This window comes from Meriones unguiculatus, chromosome 8 (genome assembly GCF_030254825.1).
Source record: "Meriones unguiculatus strain TT.TT164.6M chromosome 8, Bangor_MerUng_6.1, whole genome shotgun sequence".
Lineage (NCBI taxonomy): Eukaryota > Metazoa > Chordata > Mammalia > Rodentia > Muridae > Meriones > Meriones unguiculatus.
In genome coordinates this window covers 80176461-80198262 of record NC_083356.1, presented here as the reverse complement: position 1 = coordinate 80198262, position 21802 = coordinate 80176461, and the positions used below count along the sequence as shown (strand labels likewise).

The 21802-nt window shown below is 52.4% G+C and overlaps 1 protein-coding gene across 1 annotated transcript; it reads right to left on the bottom strand.

Annotated features, from left to right (window-relative positions):
- Nucleotides 1-2039: 2039 nt before the first annotated feature.
- On the bottom strand, nt 2040-19606 carry Adgrd2 (adhesion G protein-coupled receptor D2). The gene is made up of 17 exons (XM_060390079.1): nt 19556-19606; nt 17977-18043; nt 17605-17668; nt 17153-17365; nt 16233-16874; nt 15786-15884; nt 15380-15465; nt 14856-15137; nt 14068-14179; nt 13256-13390; nt 12684-12804; nt 12257-12362; nt 4559-4600; nt 4336-4420; nt 3743-3801; nt 3473-3503; nt 2040-2152 (listed from the first exon to the last, which is right to left on the bottom strand). Exons 2-17 carry the CDS (start codon nt 18010-18012, stop codon nt 2145-2147), a joined length of 2121 nt encoding a protein of 706 aa, XP_060246062.1. The 5' UTR covers nt 18013-18043; nt 19556-19606; the 3' UTR covers nt 2040-2144.
- Between the last annotated feature and the right edge of the window lie 2196 nt (nt 19607-21802).

The following is a 21802-nucleotide window of genomic DNA, read 5'->3' as shown; positions in this document are numbered from 1 at the left end:
CCACCCACTTTAACCAACCTGATTAACGGAAAGCCACACCTGGTCCACCCAGGGTCTCTGAAACAACCAGAAAAAGGTACCTACTCCAGTGGGGGGTGGGGGTGGGGGGTGGCAGAAAAAGATGTTCCTCTCCTGCTTCACGTCTGTCCCAGGGCAATCTCCAGGCTTAAAGAAAACTGTCTTAATTAACCAGATTATGTGACGTGATCCCTTATGTAATTGAACCATAAATAAGAAAGTCATTGCTTTGGCTCACGAAAGAAGGCTTCACAGCTGAGGGTCATGGTCATCCAAAAAAAAAAAAAGGTTTTTTAAGGATGCCTAGAATTCACCAGCTTAATAGAAATGAAGATAGTCCAAGCAGAAGGAACAGTGTGACAACAAAAGAAAGAGGAGGATGCCAGCTGACTGCGTTTGGCTGGAGCATAGATGGTGTGGGAGGAGGAAGAGGTGTGTGGGATGAAGGGACTGAAAAGAACCCCGTAGTCCTGTCCCCTGATCCCCGAACCTTTATGGCAGAACAGGGGCCTTCAGCAAAGGGAGGTATTCAGAGTGCATGGATGGTTATCACCAAGGAACTGGCATCTTCCACCTCCCTGCATGCCCCCGACTCCCTAGCCCCAGGCGGAGGGTTCTGCCGGGGCTAGCACGAATTCTGCTGATGCTCAGCAAAGCCCCTCTGGGGCTTCTGCCTGCCTTCCCAGCGAAAGGCAGAGCTCTGCCGTCGTCTCGCCTGTGACTCTCTGGTCTGCCCTCCCAGAGCTTTTGATGTCTCCAACGGTTTCCTCTGTGCCTACAGCCCTGCATGTCTCTGCTCACACCTGACATTCTCTGGGCGCCTACTGTGCGCAGGGTGCATGTCATGCCCCAAACTAGCGGGGTCTGTATCACAAGGTCTTCTGAGAGAGCGCCTGCTATCCCCCATTCTGTGACTGACTGAGCGTCCACACCCTAGGTCCCCAGAAAGAAATGCCTGGATCTCTGGGCTTGCTTAGGTGAGCTGGTGTTCTCCAGAAATGGTGTCCTAGTTGCAGCCCACATAGGATGCAGAGAGGAAGTCACCAAGGCCCCTGGGACTGTCTGTGCCTCACTGGTTCTTGGGGGCTTCCCACTCACCCTGCTTTTCTGATTCACCTGCCCCCCCCACACACACCCCGACCCATCTCTGTAGCCCTGATGGAGGCGGGCTGGATGGTATTGGCGATCCTTGAGCCCAAAGCCCCAGTCCGGGCTCTTTGTTTTCTGGTCCCTGTCTTGGGCCTCCTGGACGTGAGTCCTGACGTTGAACCCAGCACACCTCTGCTTCTCCGGGCCCTAAAGCCCATCATACCCTCAAAGAGATGGGGAGACCTGACCGGTGGCTGCACAGGAGGAGGGGGGTACCCTGGCCTGCCTTCAAGATGACTTGCAGGCAGGCTGCCCAGCAAGTGGGCCATTCCCCCTCTCCCAAGTGAATCCCAGCTACCTGTGAGCAGTGATGCCTGGCCTAGGAAACAGTGCCTAGGTGTTTTGGGCCCACACCCACTGTGCATGCCCTTAGGCTGCCTGAAGGGAGGGCCCTGGACGAAGGCATTCTCCCTGCGGAATGAGGAACTACAGCCTCACCAGGACACCGCCTCTGCAGAACAGGTACCTGCTGGGCAGAAGAGATGACTCAGGAACTATAAACAAGGGCCACAAACCCTGATGACTTGAACTCTGTGCCCAGAGGCTGCATAGTGGAGGAGGAGAACTGATTCAGGTGTGCTGTTCCCTGACCTTCACACACACATCCCGACACATGGGCAAATACAGCCTGTTTTTTTCAAAATGCTGGCTAGAACTACCAAGCCCGGTGATAAGGCAGAATCCCAGAGTCAAAAGGGCAGCTTCTCTGGCTCCCCTTCCTCCCTGACAGGCTTGCGCCTCCACCCCTTCCTGGCCAGGAGGTAGCACAGGCTGATAGCTTCAACACCTGGTTTATTACCAGACGCTTCAGGGCACATCTACAAAGTGAGAGGAATCGCGACAAAAAGGACCTTTTCTCTCTCACTTGGGGCTGCCGGGTGTGCATTTCATTCAGTCTGGGGTTCCGACGCTGAGCTGAGAGGTCCTCTGGCCGCTGAGCTCCCGAAAGGCTAGGAGGAAAACCCTGCACGTGCCCTTTAGACCCCTGTAAGGAAAGTGACCTTTTCTTAGGGGCAGGGCTGGCAGGCGTGGCCAAAATTAGGCAGGGTCTGGGGACAGAGACTTGGGGGGACCCTGCCATCCCAGTCGGCCCCTCACGGTCTCCCCGAGACTCCGTTTCTTTCCACAGCAGAACACCTGCGTGCCCCAGGGTCCCCAGAGCTTTGGGAAAGGATGCACCACGGGCAGCCATCCTTCGCTGGGACCTTTCCCCAGGCTGCCTGAGTGCGTGGTTAGGAGGCGCCCGGAGCGAGAAGCAGGGATCGTCGGGCCAGAGTTGCGGTCGGGAGGGTGGGGCCAAGGTGGAAGAGGCTTCGTTGCCAAGAGCAGCCCTAGCAACGCACCCTTTCAACTGAGACAAAGACACAGAGGCGCTGCAGTGGCTCTTTTTCTCGCAGAACGCGGCTGTGCCTCCTGGGTGGGGGCGGGGTGGAGGGGGCTGGGCCCCTCCGGTGAGGGGGCTGCTGCGCGCTCTGATCTTGCCGAGTCCTGCGCCCCTGATCTTCCTGTAGGGGGCGCTCCGGCCCCTTTTAGCAGACCGGAAGCTGAACGTGCAAAGCAGCCTAAAGCCTCGGTCTGTGATCACACCCCTATGACAAGCGCCACGCCTCAGCTGGCCCCTTCTGGGCAGATGAGCCTGCCTCTTGCTGAGACACGGGATGCCTAGCTGTGGCTCCTTTGGATGCCTTGGCCTCCTCCTCTGCACACTTTGAGAAAAGCAGCCTCCCAGACTGCTTTGGACCAGAGCCAAAAGGGGACTGGATATGGGGTCACTGAGCCTAGCCCCAGCAAGAGTTCTGGAAGCAAGTTTCTATTCCTGCCATGATGTAGTGTTCGTAGCTAGATATTGTTGGTCTAAGATTGGGGGAACTAGGGGACAATGAGGTTAAGGGTGACTGGTGTCTCTACTGTCCTCTAGAGGGAGGCTGAGCCCCACCCCAAGCCCCACCTGGGTAGGGCCTGAGGTGTGTCCAGCCTAGCCCGCTGCCCACAGGTCCACTGTCATGTTCTGTGTGCCACTGGGTTGGGGAAAACACTTGTCCTGGGGTTTGGAAAGGCTCGGAAGGAGTCCTTCTTTAAGGACTCAGTTGCACAGGGTAGAAGCTGGAGTCTGGGACAGGGATCAGGGCCTGAGAGACAGGCAGGTTGCTTAGCTAGCCAGCACCAGCTCCAGGAGGGGTTCCACCCACTCAGTCCCCCTCTCCAGTGTTGAGTCTCTATGTGTCTCTATGAGTCTCAAATCACTTTCATCTTGGAGCAGTGTGGCAGAGGAGAAATGGGAGAGTCTGCCCAGGAAGAGGAGTACCTGAAGTCCTGAATGCTGTCAGCTCCACGGCCTAAGAGAGAGAACAGGAAAGGGAGGCCCTTTCTCCTGCTCCCTATTCTCTGGGAGCTCTTACTCCTACCCAAAGAGGCCTTGGCTGTTAGGTCTGCCACCCTGAAGGCTATAGCTTCCCAGTGCCAAAGACAAGGTTCCTAGGGTCAGTGCCCATCTACCCTGTCCTAGCCTTTGCTATGTTCCCAACCCTGCTTTGTTCCAACCACCACACTAGCTGGTCCCTTGTTCTAGCCTTACCGGTCTCCTGGGTTCTGCAATGGAAGAGAAGGCTGTGGAGATCCTGGGTCCATGGGTCCCTAATAAGAGGCGATATTCGAGTTGATGGATTGTGCACAGGCTAAGACATTAGACACCCTAAAAATCCACTCAGAACTTTACTCTCAGATTAGTGGTGAGGAAACTGAGGCGGAAGTACTTAAACCCAGCTCTTGTGTCAGGGCTCAGGTCCACTTCCCTGCTAGGAACCCTGGGACAGGAGTCCTGGGTAATCCCCACCTTTGGTTGGACACCCAGATTTTCCCCAAGATCCAGTATTAGAGAGTTTTTGAGGCCTCAGTTTCTTTGTCTTTCAAGTGGGCTTATAGAGTCTGCCGTTATTCTTCTAGCTCTGGTTCACTGATGGAGAAATCAAGGCACCATATAGCACTTGGCATGGTGGTAGAGAGGTTGTACTTCTGAGAGCAACAGGTCTTCTCAGAGGATCCCAGGCTGTGGGGTTCTCCAGAGCCATGGCCCAGGGACCTGAAGCTTGTGGGTCAGAAGGACCAGACAGTGTCTGAAAGGAGAGCTGTTGTGCTTGGCCTTGCCCATCTGGCCCCAAGGCTCCTCACCCTTGCCCTTGGTCAGGTGCACCTGCTCTGCCCTGAGCACCTCAGCTGCCTTCTTCTCTGCCATCCTCCGTAATGCATTCTGCACCTGCAGGGTGGCGCAGGTCAGGACTGGATCCTCCCTGGAGCCCTGAAGGCGGGTCCATTCTTGGATCTGTGGGAACCAGGGCTAGGGGGACTCCACCCTCCCTTGATTTCTTTCCCACAGCCTGCTCACCGTACTTACCTCCCCATTGTAAACAGCGTAGACAAGGAAGATGTATGGGCCCTGAGGACAGACCTCGTGTCAGCAAGAAGGAACATTCACCGCCCTGTGGCCTGGCCTCCTACTTTGCTTGGACCAAGAGCCCGGGACCACAGTAAAGACACTGAGTGACAGCGAGTAGCAGGAAGAACTCAAATCCTGCCCTGCCCTCCCTCTAGTCCACTTACACCCACTGCAGCCCCCACAGGGGTAGAGAGAACACCTTCCTAAAGGCCCAAAGCTAAGTTCTTTGCCCTGTGCCTCGGTAGAGGGGCCTGGTCTCTTGCTTCTTTTGGTGACTCAGTGTGAAGGGCTCAGCATTCCGGGATAGAGGGGAGCTGGCTCCTTTCCATAGGTTTATGGACCAGCAGGGTCCTGCCACTTACAAAGTGCCACCATATTTAGGTCTCATGTGGCCCCATTTGATGGACAGAGAGTCCTAACATTGTTGGGTCAGACTTGGAACCCAGAACTTGCTCAAGGATGATGTGACGACATAAAAGGCAGCTAACTGTTCAAGTCTGAGGCCAAGACCAGAGAACATTGGACTCCTAGGTTTTCCAGCCCTTGGGCCCCTGTTCCCAGGCATAACTGAGTTGACACATGACTCTTTAACCCCCAAGACAGATGACTAAACTCCAGAGCCAGCCTGTCTTCCACTGCATTGCCTTCCCCATGCATTTCCTTTTCATATTCTTCACCAGCAAACAAAAGCATCTTTCTGAACCCCCTCCCAACTCTACCACCCCATGCTGGTAGACATCATCCATGGATCCCACCCTCTACAACAACATCAGGGTTCCTTACAGCAACTTTAGAGTCCCCTCCTGCCCCATTTCTCACCAGCCTTCCTCACATTGCCCATTCCCGTGGGTCCCAGAATGAGCCCCTCTTCGTAGAGCTTCCACACCTTAACTGAGAACAAGTCCTTTCCTATAAGTGGTCCCTCTATTCCCGCACTGCCTTAGCTGTCCTTTGGCCTCTCAGCCTCAGTGACACTGTGGTAGGGCAGTGCAACACGGTCACTTTGGTCCCATGCACTATGTTTGCTGGGGTGTGAACCAGCAGTGGCCTGGCGGTGGAGAGGATCTGTGAAAGTATGAATGAATGAATGAATGAATGAGTCCCCATTCATAGAGCTTTGTTTGGTGTGCATCAGGTATTGCGTTCAGCGCTTTGTAAAGGTTATCTCAGTTGGGCCACCAGAAGATTCCCCGAGGTGTGGAGAACTTCATTTGCCATTAGACGGGTCCACCAAGGTAGATGTGAGTGACAGCTGGTTATAGAAGTGAGACATTGCTCTTCTACAAGGTCAGACATAACTGGGCCTTAAGAAAACAAAATCAGCCCTGAATAATAAGGCTGGGCCCATTCTGGCCTCTCTGGACCTCATCACCATCCTGAAGTATATCCTGCCCAGTTTATGCGCAAGACAGAAGGGCAGGGTTGGAGGTTAGTGGAGGAAGAGAGAGAGTCAGAGACAGAGAAAGTGTGGCAGAAAGAAGAGAACAAAAGAAAGGCCAGGCCTGGGGACAGTCACAAGGGATCCAAGCACACAGCCTGGAATTAGTCAAGGACCTGCCTGACAGCACCACATCACAGGAACCAGAAAAAGGCCAGAGAAGGAACCTTGGAGGGGAGAGAGCTTAGAGGATGGAGAAGAGCCCAGGGATGATGGCAGAAAGAAAATATCAACAGGGGGCTGGGAGAGAGAGACGATAGTAACAGCCTGAGAGACAGAAAGAACCCGAGAAAGTTCAGAACCAAAAGAAGCCACAAGTAGGGGAAAGGAGAAGGGAGGGGGGGAGAGGAGGAGTGTTCCACTGGTTATATCTGTGACTTAACGCCCCCCCCAACACACACACACCAGCAGGACTGGAGAGCAATGCTGGCCATAAAAGGGTACCAGCAGCAAGCTAGAGTAATCACCATGACAACAAGCTTCCGTCACCTTCGGTGTCCAGTGTTGAGCTAGAAAAAACTCCCCAGGGTCACTCAGAGCTGGGAGAGAGCCCCTGCTGGGGATCTGGAGCTATGTCAGGAGAGGAACAGCACCCAGTGCTCTGCTGCTTAGGTCAACACAGTCCTAGAGACTACACTTACTCTCTATCCTCGTTGGGGTCCACCTTGGTGAGGCCCTCATATGCCACAGCAAACCCCATTCTTCTTGCCTCCCACATGTTTGCACATGCTTGTGGGGGTGTGTACATGTATTTCTGCAGATGTGTGAGCCCATGTAGATGCTTGCATGTGATGGTCACAGGTTGATGCCAGGTCTCAACCTCCATTGCTAAACCTCCACTTTACCTTTTGACACAGGGTCTCTCGCTGAACCTGCAATTCCCTCATTCAGCTAGTCTGGCTGGCTAGTTAGGAGGTGAAGGACACAAGGACTAGGCCTTCTCCCATCCCTGCCTAGTCCCCTCACCACTGTGCCACCCTTTATCTGTGTTCATGATTGGCCTCCATTTCCCAAATGTCACCTTCAATGTTACTTTTCCCTTTCTTTCTGCTGTATTCCCAGCATCTCACGTCATGGTAGGTGACCACCAGCTGTGGCATGAATGGATGAGGAGTGGTTAGGGCTCCCCTCCTGAGGACTGTGCCAGGACCTGGCTGCAGCCAAGCTGACCACCCCAAGGACTAAGAATCCAGACACTGGATGTGGACCCATCTTACTTCTTGCTGCTTTGAGGCCTTGGGCAAGCAACTGTACAAAGCCTGGGTTTTGAGATAAAACTATGAGCCTGGTCAGAGCAATCAATCACACAGGCATCAGAGGCAGGGCCTACCACCTCAGCGCTCATCTCTGAGGGAGGCTCACTGCTCTGAGGACACAGGGCCCTAGACAGGAGTTTGCCCTTGATTTTGGAAGTGTGCCTTTGTTCAGCCTTGCCCTGAACCGTTCTTCTTTTTGACCCTGTAAGGGAGTGGGGGTAGGACTAGCTAGCATGGACAAAGGAGACAGTCTTTCAAGGGTCAGGGATAGCAGTGGTAGTGATCACTTCTTGGGGCTCTCAGCCTCTTACCATCTACTCCTGGGGCTAGCACCATCTGTTCCTGACTGGGTCCCCAACGGATCTGTGTAGAGCCTGTAGACAGGGACACTCAGGTGCCCAGATGCTTCTCTGCCACCAAGCCATGATGGATGGCTTCATTGTGTGACTTCAGTATCAGTCTTCTGATTGAACCCTTCCTTAACCCTTTGCTAACCACAGATGGGGTGGCCTGACCCAACCCCACAGTGGGCTAGAGACACCTAAGGAGAGGGCACAAGTTCTCTGTATGCCCTCACTGACCTCCTGGAGACCCTTGATGTGGCCAAGACACCATAGTCTTTGACCATCCCCTTGATAGGCTTCATCCTCCTCAAGTGACTAATGAACCAAAAGTCCTCCATCATGCCTCACTTGTAGATATAAGGGCACCGTTTGCCATGCCACCTTTATCTCCTCTTTTTGCAGAATGCCCCACTTTGCTGAGAAAGCTGGATATCCACTTTGTAGAAGAATGAAACTAGATCCCTAATTATCACCTTGTATAAAAACCAATTCTGGCAAACAGGGTAGATACCAGAAGTGGTGGAAGAGAGGGAACAGGACGGGAGCCTACCATAGAGGCTCCTTTGAAAGGCTCCACCCAATGGGATCAAAGCAGATGCTGAGACTCCCAGTTAAACTTTGGGCAGAGTGCAGGGAATTTTATGGAAGAAGGGGGGGCAGGCATAGAAGAAGCTGGAGGGGACAGGAGCTCCACATGGAGACCAACAAAGCTAAAAATCTGTGCCCAAGGGGGCTTGCAGAGAATGATGCCCCAATCAAAGATCATGCATAAAGAGGACCTAGCTCCCCTGCGCAGATGTAGCCCATGGGCAGCTCAGTCTCCATGTAGGTTCCCGAGTAAGGGGAGCAGGGGCTGTCTCAGTCATGAACTTGGTTGCCTGCTCTTTGATCACCTCCCACTGGCAATGCAGCCTTGTCAGGCCACAGAGGAAGGCAGCCCTGATGAGACTTGATAAGCTAGGATCAGATGGCAGGGGAGGAGGACTCCCCCTTCCAGTGGACTAGGGAAGGGGATGGGGGGAAGAGGGAGGGAGGAGATGAAGGAAGGGGCTACAATTGGGATGTAAAGTGAATAAATTATAAAATAAAAATAAAAATAAATGACCCTGAAGCTGGTGAAATGGCTCAGATAAAAGCTCTTGCTACTAAGCCTGCTGACCTGAGTTCAATCTCTGGAGCACACACGAGAGAAGAAGAGAACCAACTCCTGCAAGTTGTTCTCTGACACACACACACACACACACACACACGCACACGCACACATGCACGCTCATGTAATACATCAACCTTAATATAATGCTTCAGACTTTGAATTTGGGCCGGACATGGTGGTGCATGCCTTTAATCCCAGCACTCTAGTGGCAAAAGCAGGAACTCTCTAAGTGTGATGCCTGCCTTATTTACATAGCAAGATGCAGGTCAGCCAGGGCTACACAACTGTGTCTCAAATAAAATAAAATAAGAATTGACAAATGGGATTGCATAGAATTAAAACGCTTCTGTGTAAAAACAGAGACGCTGGGTCAAGTGAAGAGACAGGCTTTAGAATGGGAAAAATCTTTGCTAACTATATATATATGACCAGAAATTAGTATTTAGAATCTGTAAAGAACTCTAAAAATTAAAAACTAACCTCCTCTAAACAAGCAGTTCAATCTATAAATGGGCTAATGAACTGAACAGACAGTTCTCAAATGGCTGATAAATATATGATAAAAGGCTCAACATCCTTTGTCACTGGGAACTTCGAGTCAAAATGGCTTTGAGATTCCTCTCATTCATTGCATCATCAAACAAACAAACAAACAAACAATGGGGCTGGAAAGATGACTCCCTGGTTAAGAGAGTACATTGCTCTTGAGGAGGATGGGAGCTGGGTTCCCAGCACTCACAACTCCAGATCCAGGGGGATCCAGCTCTTGTGGCCTCTGTGGGGACCTGCACCCCCCAAATGTACACAAAACCTAAAATAATACAAATAAATCCTTTAGAACAGAAAACAAGCAACAATACAAGCTGACAAAGACACAGGGAAAAAGGACCCCTATATTGCTGGTGGAATGTGAACAATGTGCCATTGTTGTGAAAATCATTATAGAGCGTCTTCAAAAAAACTGAGATTAGCAGGGCGGTGGTGGAGCACACCTTTGATCCCAGCAGGGATTAAAGGCAGGGCTAGGCAGCTCTTCCTGAGTTCAGCCTTGACTACAGAGCGAGTTCCAAGGCAGCCAGGGCTCTGTTATACAGAGAAACCCTGATTTGAAAAACAAAACAAGAGCTGGATATAGTGGCATACATCTGTGATCCAGCACTCTGGGAGGCAGAGGCAGGCAAATCTCTGTGAGTTCAAGGACAGCCTGGTCTACAAAGTGAGTCCAGGACAGCCAAGGCAACGCAGAGAAACCCTATCTCGAAAAACCAAAAAAAAAAAAAAAAAAAAAAAAATTTCCTCACAACTGTGAGGACTTAAAAAAGAAAAAAGAAAAGAAAACAAAAGAAAAAGCTAAGATTATAACTATCATAGGATTCAGTTATCCCATCCTTGGCAGGTCCCTGAGGAATCTGTCACGGTGTTTATTGTTACACCCTAACCATGATATGGAAAATAAAGAAATCTGTTACACTCCAGAGTAACGTTCTACTCTACCTGCTCTGCCGAAAACAACAAAGTTATGCTATTTCAAATAAAATGGTTGGAGCTGACATTATCACACTAGTAAAATAATGAAGACTCAGAAAGGCAAGTATGTTTTCACTCATATGTGGAATCTAGATTTAACTGTGTATGTGCACTTATAAAAATATAAATGAGCAGAGCGGTGGTGTGCATGTCTTTAATCCCAGGACTTGGGAGGCAGAGGCAGGATGATCTCTGAGTTCAAGGCCAGCCTTGTCTACAGAGAGAGTTTTAAGACAGCCAGAGCCACACACACACACACACACACACACACACACACACACACACAAGCAATAGAAGGAGGGAGGGCGCAGGAGGGAGAGAGAGGGTAGTGGAGTAATAGATGAGTGGAGTATAGTGATATGCAGAAATGAAAATGTAATAGTGAAGCTCATCGTTTAAATGATAACTAAAAACTTCATTGAAAACACGTTAAGCAGTATGCTAAACTGAATATTTATTCACTCGACCTTCAATGGATCCAACAAACCACAGGTCAAAAAGATGTTTTAAAAAAGAAAGACAATATTAAACCAAATATTTTTTCCTCTGTCCTAGACACGTAGAGACCTTTTCTGGTCATGATTCTCTAAACCAGACCTTAGAACATAGCTATTCGCATGCATCACTGACATTGCGTTGGCACCACGAGTGAACCGAAAGGAACTGAGAGCATCTAGTGAGCTGTGTGTAGGGCACCGTAACTTCTGCGTAAGGGATCTGAACACCTATCTCTGGGTTCAGGTGTCTGGGTGTGGGTCTAGAGCCCCTCTCTCAAGGCTGAGGAGCAATAGCTGCATATGGCAACCAGGCTGACGGAGACTCAGGAGGACATGCAGACAAGCCGGCTCAGAAGCCACGCTGGGTGTCCGCGCATCTGTAATGACCTCCTATGAACCGCAGAGGCTTAAGCTTTCTTTAAAATGCCCCAAGGGATAAAAGGGAGGGGGAATAAGGAGTTGTATTTCTTTCATTTCACGGCATTGCATACCGTGACAGAAACCAAACCCCAGGCCATGAAAGCCTTTTCAGGCTCGTTTATAGAGAATCCCCCCCCTTCATACAACACAGCGACCAGTCCCTTACTCAAGTGTATGACCCTCCAAGGCTCTCTGAGTAGCACCCTACCGTCATCGAGGTTGCATGTTCTTGTTTTAAAGTCCTGGGGACAGGACCCAGGGCCTCAAAACCAGGCAAATGCTCTGACCGTGAGACACACTTCTAGCCTGGACTGTCAAGCTGTCACCCTGAAGCCCAATGCAAAGACTCCCTGAATATCAACCTGCAAACATACTCCTATGGTGGGTCAGTGTGAGTGGATGTATGCATGTATGTATGTATGTATATATGTATGTATGTATGTATCATGTATTCATTTATTTATTTATTTTAGTTATACAGCCCTAGGGTGACACACTTGCTTTATCCATTTAAAGATAGGGTCAATCATGTAGTCTTTCTGAGCGCCATAGGGAACAGGCAGTTGGAAGGCTCAGTGAGAAAGTTTCTTAATTTGTCCAGCTGTTGTGAAAAGTGCACATTACTCCCCTTCTGCTCCTTTAAGGACCGAGGAGATCATTGGGGATAAATATGACTCTGTGTGTGTGTGTGTGTGTGTGTGTGTGTGTGTGTGGTTTGCCTGTGTACATGTCTGGTCTGTGCAACACCAATTTGTAGTGCCCTCAGAGGTCAAAAGAGGAAGTTGTATCCCCTGGGACAGGAGTTACAAATAGCTGTGAGCTGCCATGTAGGTGCTCGGGATGGAATCAGTGTCCTCTGGAAGAGAAGTTTTTAACTACTCACGCCATCACTCCAGCCCAAACATGTTCTTTTGAGGATGTTTAGATCTTGGCTGTCCAGTGAACAAACACATATTGGCAGGTGTGGGCAGTGGGGAGCAGAAAAAGGAGTTAGCCAGACAAGTGCTGCAGCGCCCGGTACCTGAGCCTGGTGCTGCAGGTGAAAGGTCACAGCTGTGCTCAGCTCTCCAGCAGTGTCCCATACCTCAGAGGAGAGTATAGCTGACCCCACTTGGGTGCTTAGGGACCTGCGGGGACAAAGGGAGCTTTTAAGGATGGATGTGGGGAGTGAGAGGAAAGGAGATGCACGTCTGGGTCATTTCGGCCGAGGGCAGAGCACCTGTACCATGACTCAGAGCCCTGAGGTCCAGCCTCAGGGACTTGATGGAAATCTCTGTTTCCTCCAAGAGTCTACAGCCAGACCCCAGGTAAGAGGGGGGCAGATAAGGGCTCCCCCTGGCTCCTTTCCGCGGGCCCAGCACACTGACCACGATGGAGGCCCGGCTTCCTTCCCTAGGGTGCAGGGGAGACACAGGTCTTCTGCAATCTGCTGGGCGGGGTCTGCTCACCTCTGCGTCCCCGCCTCCTCTGAGCTACCAGGGGCCTGGGACTCTAGGCTGGTTGCCCCCAGGGTATACTGGAAGATGCTTGACGTGAACCAGGTGTGGATGACTGTGACTTCAGGGAGACCTGGCAGAGTGGGAGACACTAGCTGTCTCTGAAGGCATTGCTCTCTCCATTTCAAGGGGGAACCGAGGGTCAGGAGCCAGCGGCTTTCTCCCAAGACCACAAACTGAAAAGTGACTAAGGCAGAATTCCAGCCAGCCACGGTTCATCCATATCAACCTGTAGTTCCAAATCCCGTTGTCCTGTGCACTGATTCCCCAACCCTTTGTGGTCAAGGCCCTTTTTTCACGTAACCACTTCTGAGGAAATCATGTGGATTTGCTGGAGGAGACTAAGCGGATGCCGGAATGTGGTGGGAGCGTCTACCTTTGTAGCCGTCCGCCAGTCAAGAGGTAAGAGCCCATCTTACACATAGAGAGAGTGAGAGGCTCTGCAAGCGAGGGCAGCCTGTGAAAGACACAGCAGGCTGCTCACCTGGAACACAACAGGCTTCCAGCCAACTCTCCTCACTCACCTTTCTCGAGGAGCCGCTTCACTTCGCCCGCAGGGATGTGGATGTGGCCTGGTTCATTCGGATGCCCGCCAGGAATGGTGAATGTGTGCCCACCAATGCTGGCCCCTCTCAGGTGCAAACTTTGCACCGCCAGGCCTGGGATTAAATGGAGCAGTGCCTGGATCTCAGGGCTTTCTTCTGGGGTGTCCAGTTGCAGGATGGGCTTGTCCTTTGCCCAGTACAAGACTGGGGGCCCACCCCTCAAACACAAAGAGACCGAGTCACTAGCCCAAGGGAAAATGCCTTTCTGGGGTCCTGAGGGTATGACAGTGGGGCAGGACCTGTGGCTAAAGATCACTGTGAGAGTCCCCAAGTGGATCTACAGGCACTTGATGAATGTGAACTTGGGTCTAGCTCTGGGCAGAGATTGTTCAAATAGCTCTGGAACCCCAGAGGCATCAAGAAAAGAAGGGACAGGCCTGTTATGCAGGGGCATGTTCAACATGTTAGAGTAACTGAGGAGGGAAGAGCTGCCCATCAAGAGAGAACTCAAGTGCGTGCGTGTGTGTGCAGACGTGCATGTGTGCGTGTGTGTGTGTGTGTGTGTGTGTGTGTGTGTGTGTGTATGGTGGGGGAGCTGGTGCTCAAGCAGGGCTCCAAGGGGAGGAATTTTCCAGACTGGGGGGCAGGGGAAGGGCATTGTGGGCAGAAGCCACAGCCTGGGTAAAGGAAGGAAATGTTGTGAAGGGCATGGACGTACAGAGACTGGTCTCCCGGAGACCACACTGAGGAAGGGTATCTGGATCCTGCTGTGGGAGTGGATGGTAGCTCACCAGCAAGGCGATGCTGGATGTGGATGTGAGGCTGCGCAATGGTCAGCGTGGAGCTCAGCAGGGATGCCATACGTTGCACACTCATCACCAGCGTCATAGGCCCACCAACCACCTGGGAGGAAGCTACAGCTCTGCTCCTGCTCCCCCACTCCAGGCCCCACCACGGGCCCTGACCTGGGGCTATAGATGCTTGAGGTTCTGGCTCTCTAACAGGTCAAGATCAAGACCTGGGTTCCCCTGTCTGCCTCAGCCTCCTCTGACCTCTCCAGCGCTCTCTTCCAAGCCAAGCTGAAGGTCTCCTAGCATGCCACGTGGCTGCTGGCTTGTTGTTTGCCAGCTGGAGTCCACTCTGGCTGGGCCACCTCCCTCTTCACCCCGGATTCAGAGTCAAACCCATACTATGGGTGCTCAGGTTTCACATTAATCTCTGTTCACTAGTAATTTGCAAGGGTGAGTTTTCTAACAGGCTCTCCCTCCAGTGCAACTTCCTGTTCTCCAGAGCGCCTGCCTCTGTGTTTGGGCAGACACGGTGGGTGGATCACTTGACACAGAGGATGCCCCCCTTGAGACAGTTGGCAGAATCTTGGCTATGGGGAGGATCCTTCTCACCAGTGGCTCTTAATACATTCTTAACTATGTGCATCGTTCAAAAGGAATTTCCACTCATAGCGACAAGAGGAGCTTCTCCCACGGGATGGAGAGATTCAGCCCTCAGAAATGGGTGTAACCCGGTTACACAAAAATGGGGGGCTGCAATGCCATATCCCACCCAGCCCCGCCTGCCTCACCTCCCTGACAGACAGCCATGCACTGGATGATTGCTCCCCCAGGGCCAGGCTGGCCACAGACACGAAGCTTCTGCCAAGCTCCTCCAAGGGATTGGTCAGCAGCTCTTGCTCCTCAGCTCTGAGAGCAGCCACCCTCTTTAGGAAGTTCAGGATGGCCAGTAGGGCCCCAGGCCCCAAGGGACCTGGCTCTTCTGCCAGAACTCTTTCCAGGAGACCCATGAAGCTAGAAGCCTTGTCCAAGGACAAGATCCCGGGGACTTCAGACAGGGGGCTTGGGAGGAGCTGTGGGTAGAAAAACAACTGACGTGAGGGGCTTCTCCAGGGGCCACAGTTGGGTACCACCAGGATCTTCTTAGTGGATCAAATCTGTCACAGCTGTCAGGGGTTCTAAAACAAGAGCAGGAACAAACGGGGTTTCTATAGATATTTAAGATGGGTGTCTCTTTACAGGTAAGGAAAACAAGGTGCAGAGAGTTGACCCAGAGTGCCGTAGAATTTCCAGTCTCCAGGGTTGGAAAGCTCACCACAGTGGCATTGGCCAAAGCATTCACTTTACTGATAATGTCCTGATCAGGCCATGACTGGAAGTCCTGAAGCTGCTGATAGGTCTCTGCAAAAGATTAGAGGCCAAGTTGGGTCCTGGGCAAAGGAGAGGCCAGCCTGCTCCATGACCACCCCCGCCCCATATGCTGTTCTGGGGAGGAAGACATCTGTGGCAGTGTCTGGAGCATTAAACAGCATGGTAGAAGGGGAAACTGAGGCACAGCATGGAAGAATCATTTGTTCGAAGTCACACAGCTGAGTCTGGCCCCCAGAACTGTTGAAACTGATCGCCCTGTTGCCTAGATCTATGGAGTTCTCGAGCTTGGAGATTATAAATGACCTGACTTCTCCACTATTCCGCAGAGCCCCAACACTGCTAAGGCGCACCTTTTGAGTAGCAGCAGAGAAAAGGCTGTGGGTGCAAGCAGAGTTCAGAGCTCTTGGTGCCGGGTCCCGGGTTCCACGTGGGGCACTCTTCCGAGGGTACTAGCCAGAGCAGCAAGGTGTGAAGACCACATCTTGGCTTCCTACCCTACCCAGGGGAGCGGGTACCCATCTACCCATGCAAGCCCAAATGGTGTCTGCGCATGACTGGGAATCAGCATACAACATCAACGCCTAAAGCCAGCAGTGAGCAAGCCCACAAAAAGTAAGACTACTAAGACTGGACAGCCTGCAGGCAGGAACTGTTCGCTTGAAGAGGGCGTGGCCAGAACTGGGAGAGATCAAATTGGCAAAAGCTGGGTAGCTAGTCAGGGGCAGGGCCAGACTCTGCGGGCCAGCCAGGGGAGGGGCATAGAAGCTGGGCAGGGCAGGGCAGGGCCGAAGGCCTACCAGGGCAGAGCAGGCGCACGGGTACAGCGGGCAACAGCAGGGGTGTGACGTCCAGGGCCTCTGGATCCCACTGGAAGAGCAGGCCCCCCGGGGGTGGCGCGCAGGCTCGAGCTCGGCTCACTTGCGCGGGGCTCAGCGCCCGGTCCCACAGGTGGAAGTCGGTGAGGTTGCCACCGAAGGCGTCGCGAGCCGAGAACCCGCCACCCAGGGAGTCCTGATCCTGACCCAGCACGAGCACACCGTCGGGCGGCACTGGCTGCCCGGCGCTGAGTCCCCGAGCCCCGGCGCGCCGCCTCCCGTCGGCGAACAGCGCCCAGCGACCGCCACGCTGCTCCCACGTGGCGCACACGTGGTGCCAGCGGCCGTCAGAGCGGAAGATGTGGCTGAAGGGCGCGTGGTGGCCGCGCACGACCAGCGCGGCACGCACCGGGCCCCCGGGCTCAGCGAAGGCGCGCAGCTGCAGAGCGTTGGCCACGCTGGGCGCGGCCAGGGAGAAGACGGTGGCCACCTCGGTCGCTGCCGCGTCGCACTGAACGTGCGCGCAGGCCGTGAGCGCCACTAGCGCGGGGAGGGCCGCGGGCAGCCTTGCTGCCTTCTTCGCCGTCCTTTCGCCGAACACCAGCGCGGCCGTGCTGTGCTCGCCTGTAGGAACACGCGGCCCAGGGGCTCAGTTTCCCTGGCTGCCAAGGGGCTTGCCTCTCACTGGCACAGCCGCGGCTTCCAGTCTGGAGGAGAAAGAAGTGGGGGGGAGGGGGGTCCAGGTCCCCTGCCCATGAGTTAACCTTCACTTCCGGGATGGCCGCGCGCTGGTAACTCCAGCTCATCCAGAAGTGTTGTCTCTGTGAGACCCCCATCCCCGGAGGAGGTCCGGACTCTACCACCCCTGCCCTCCTTGTCCCAGATTCTGAGCCCATACTCACGCCTCTGCGGTTGTCTTCGCAGGGCGGCTTCTCTTTGTCCCACCCAGACCGAGTTAGGCAGCCGTGGAGCCAGAGCCCTTTCTGGGGGCCTCAGGGCCAGGTGACCAAACCTCTGGTCGCAGGACTCTTGGGCTTGCCACCAGCTCAGCCTCTGTCCTGTGAGCATGCACACCCCTTCTGCAGTCTGCAGCATCTCGCCTGGGGCCACGGGGGCTGGAGGTCCAAAAGGGTGTGGGTACCTCACCCTTTTGGACCCAGGGCTGAGTCTGTGGGGCCAGGCCAGGGCTTGCTCCCTGCAGACTTTCTGTACAACAGGAATGAATTGGGGCCTCCTACAGGGGTCTGAAGGGAACACTGCCTTCCCTTTCTGCATAGTTCAGACCAGTATGCCAGTGTGACGAAGCTGGGCCGGATTCATAGGGGACCTTCCTGAGGGGACCCCTCATACCAACCTGCAACCAAAGGGTTCCTTGGTTCATGTGAGGAGTTATAGGAGGTCCCAGAGAGACTTCTGATCTGATAAGAGAAGATGGATGTGGCCTTGGATAGGTAGTTCTCCCCAATGTGTATGATAGTTGAATAACTACTGTGTTCAAGGCGTTATATGGAAGCTGGAGGCTCTGCAGTCCACGAGAATGATATTGACCGCACATCCCTCCATGAGGTAGTATCAGGACATAGCACCTAGCAGTTGCTTTTGTTCTGTTTCTATGCAAGGGCTTAACTTTCACGTTCTTTGAATCATAGTGGCCACTTGGAAAGCGAACAACTTTGAGCTCCCTTGTCCCCCCTCCCTGAACCCTTCCCTTCAGAAATTCAGGTACCAGAAGATAGAGGAGGCAGTGACCCAGGCGGGTCATTCTGGATGCAGCAGCAGCTGGCTGGTGTCGACTGAAGAAAAAACAAAACAATAGAACAGAGGTAAGTGAGCTGAGCATTGTGGCACACACGTGCAGTCTCAGCACTTGGGGGGTTCGGGGACATTCTCAGCTCCGCAGCCAAAGCCAGCCTGAGCAAAACAACAGCAAAAGAAAGCAAGCCATCTCTCTGCCTTGCTACCTCCCTGGAGTTCTGCAAGGTCCAAACCTCCCTTTCTTTGGTTTCCTGACCTCACTGGGCTGGGAGCCAAAGCCCTGGGATTAAAGGTCAGGAAAAGGGGTGACATTTGTTTGTACAAAAGGATGGTCTCCAGGAGTGTCTTTACAACTGGAGGCTGGAAAATGGTAACCCTGGTGAGTTTCGAGGGCCATAGCAATCCACTCTCCAAGGAGAGGTGGACGCAGCCCAGGAGCTCGAGACCTGTGGCTTTCTTGTGGTTTTTCCAGGGCTTCTCAGCTTGGTGTTCAAGGCTCTGCCTTGTCTGTCCCACATGTAGTCACCCGTGTTTTTCTTATGTGTTTGTTTGAGACAGGGTCAGCCATGTGGTTATGCCGGCCTTGAACTTTCAGTCCTGCCACCTGAAGATTGCAGTTGTGGACCATCACACCCACCCATCTAAGAATCATTCATTTCCACACCCCCTACCCCCACCACCATTTCTTGAGACCTTTGATGACACTGTCCCTACTACCTGGACCAGCTCCCCTCACCCTCAGCTGTCCTTTCTTCAAGACAGATTTTCAGCCCCTCCACCCGCCGACATAGTGGTTGGCCTATCATAACCCAGAAGTACAAACTGGAGATACGGTAGTCATGGGTGATTTGGAAGCTGCTCCTGGCAAGCTGCAGGGCTCTGCCTCCTGGGTTTCTGTCCCAGGCCTGGCATGCACAGATGTCTTAGACTGTCCTGGCCTTATGCCACTTGGCGTCTGGCCCCTCACAATAATAATGCGTGCCCTTTCTTTATACAAAAATAAGTCCTGCGCTCAGGAGCTCTCAGGAACGCACATTTTTGGGACTCTAAAAGTTGCCTTTATTGTAACTTTTCCACTTTCAGAATAATACCTAAGTCTACCTGCCCCATTCCAACAAAAATAATACCTAAGTCTACCTGCCCCATTCCAACAAAAATAATACCTAAGTCTACCTGCCCCATTCCAACAAAAATAATACCTAAGTCTACCTGCCCCATTCCAACAAAAATAATACCTAAGTCTACCTGCCCCATTCCAACAAAAAGGGTAAGAAATAGTGGCTGCGAGCTGAGGTCCATTTATCACTATGTACCATATTCATTGTACATAGTAGGTCTCAGTGGGTGCTGTGCCTTGCTTCTATCTGAGTAGGACAAAGAGTCCTAAGGCGCCAGCCCCTTGGGGCCCACCTCTCCTGCTCAAATCAATTTTGCTGCCAGCATGGGTCTCCTGTCCATGAGAACTCTGAAGAAATCCCCCCCTGTGCTGATGAGGCCTCAGCCTGCCTTCACCTCTGGCCCCGCCCCTCTTCCCAGCTCCTGGTTCTCACCTGCTTTACTGGTGCTGTCCTTCCATGGCACACTGGTCAGCTCTGTGTCTGGGGCCAGCTCTCTGCCCCGCAGCCTAGCCAGTCCTGCCAGCAGGACAGGGGTGGAGCTCTGTGACTCCTCCCTGAGACCTGTCCCCTCCTCCTTCGCCCCCAGGGTCTGGGGGGAACCTTTAACTGCTGCAGGGGACATGCCTGTTGTCCTGTTCTTTCACCAGCACAGTGTAAAGGCTCCCTGTTACAAAGAGTCACACTGTGAGACTTGGATTAAAATGAACTTGGGGAACCCAAAGGGGCCTTGAGATTCTGATGCCTTGGGTGACCAAGCTGGTAGGACCAGAGGGGACCAGGCCTCTGCATACTGCTGCCTTGAATTGCTCCCCCAGCCTGCCTCCCCTTACATCCACCCCCCAATGAGGACAGTTGGCATGTTCTGTTTGCAGGCGAACCATGAACAATTAGTTTCATCCGGAGCCATTAGCATAGAAGGTAGGAGGGGAGGGGGAGGGGCAGCTCCAAGAGTACAGGGGAAAGTGGAGAGGTGGGGTGCAGAGGCCCCACCCCGACTGCCTCAGTGGTCTTACCAGCAAGGACTTCTGCTTGGGCAGGAGCTCTGAATGGATGACTGTACCACTGAGGCCTTGGGTCCACACTGTCATATTGCCTCCCGGATGACAGTTACCTCTCATTGATCCCAGGCTTCCACAGATGTAAGACAGTTCAGAAGAGGTGGGATTCCTGTGCCAGCCCAGTGCCTTTGAAACTGTGGCAAAACACACAGCATATTGAATTTACTGTCTATGATACATTATTTCTCTTTTATTTACTTTTGATACAGGATCTCACTACGTAGGCTTGGCTGGCCTGGAACTTGCCACATAGACCAGGCTGGCCTTGAACTCACAGAGATCAGCTTTGGTTTTCACGTGTCTGTTTAGGCCTCTTTCCCTGCCTTTTACCCCCTGAATGCTGGGATCAAAGGTATGAGCTACCACACCTAGATCAATTTTATTTTATTGGTCTTGCTTATGTAGCCAAGGGTGGCCTAAAACTTGTGATTTTTCTGTCTCAGCCTCCAAATGCCAGTGTTATGGTTATGTACCACACCTGGCTTTCTTTTTGAAAAGAGGGAAATCAAAGCAAATGATACAATGGTGCTAATTTTCCAACTTCTCTCTGGGTTCGATATTTAAAATAAAAATCAGAACTGAGTATTGTTGCACAAACTTGTAAATCTCAGGATTGATTCAGAAGGCAGAGGCAGGAGGATTAGTTCAAGGCCAGCATCAGTTTCATAGGGACTCTGAGGCTAGCCTGAGACCCTGTCTCAAAAACAAACAAACAGAACAGGCATGGTGACACACATCTTTTATCCCAGCATTCAGGAGGCAGGGGCAGATGGATCTCTGTGAGGTAGAAGCCATCCTGGCCTTCAAAAGGAGTCCAGGACAGCCAGGGCTCTGTTATACAGACAACCCTGTCTCAAAAAAAAAAAAAAATCATCCAAATAAATAATCTTAGATGAAAAAAAAAAAATCCTATCTGGGGCAGAGTTCAGCATGTTTGGGAGCCAACAGAGTACAGGTAGGACATGGTTATCTTATTTTTGACTTGCCACCACCCCACCGTACCCCAGTGTCCAGAGCCAGTGAAAGAGGAAAGAGCAGGGAAAGAAGGCCAACGCAAAGCCCCATTCTGCCTGGTTGTCAGGGCCCTTTCTGTATCTTTGGCTTTGGTTTCAGTGTGTCTGCTGAGGCTTTCTGTGCTGGCATTTAGTTTGCACTGGGTGGCATTTAGAGAGTGGGCATTTAATGTGATTCTGCTATTGGGAAACGGAGACTTGGGGAAGTGATTAGGGTTAGGTAAGACTGTCAGAATGTGGCTTGAACCCTGGTGGCATTAAGGAAAAGAGAGGAAGGGAGGAGGGAGAGAGAACTCTCTCACACCTCTCCATGTACTCCTCTCCACTGTCAGCAAGAAAGCCAGTATCACACGCAGCCCCTTAAGCTTGGCTCTCCACAATCTTGAGCCAAAAGGAGCTTATTTTCTTTACATGCCTCAGTTGTCTTGTTGGAGCCCTGCAAAACAGACTAACACAGCACACTGGGGCCATCCGCTCCACACAGAGTTTCAGGAGCCCATTTTATGCACGCACAAGTTGATCTCAGAGAGAAAATAGGCTCTTCAAGGTAGGGGTGGACTCCTTCTTCTCTAGGGCTGGGGTAGAGCTTAGATGATACCGCGGTACAG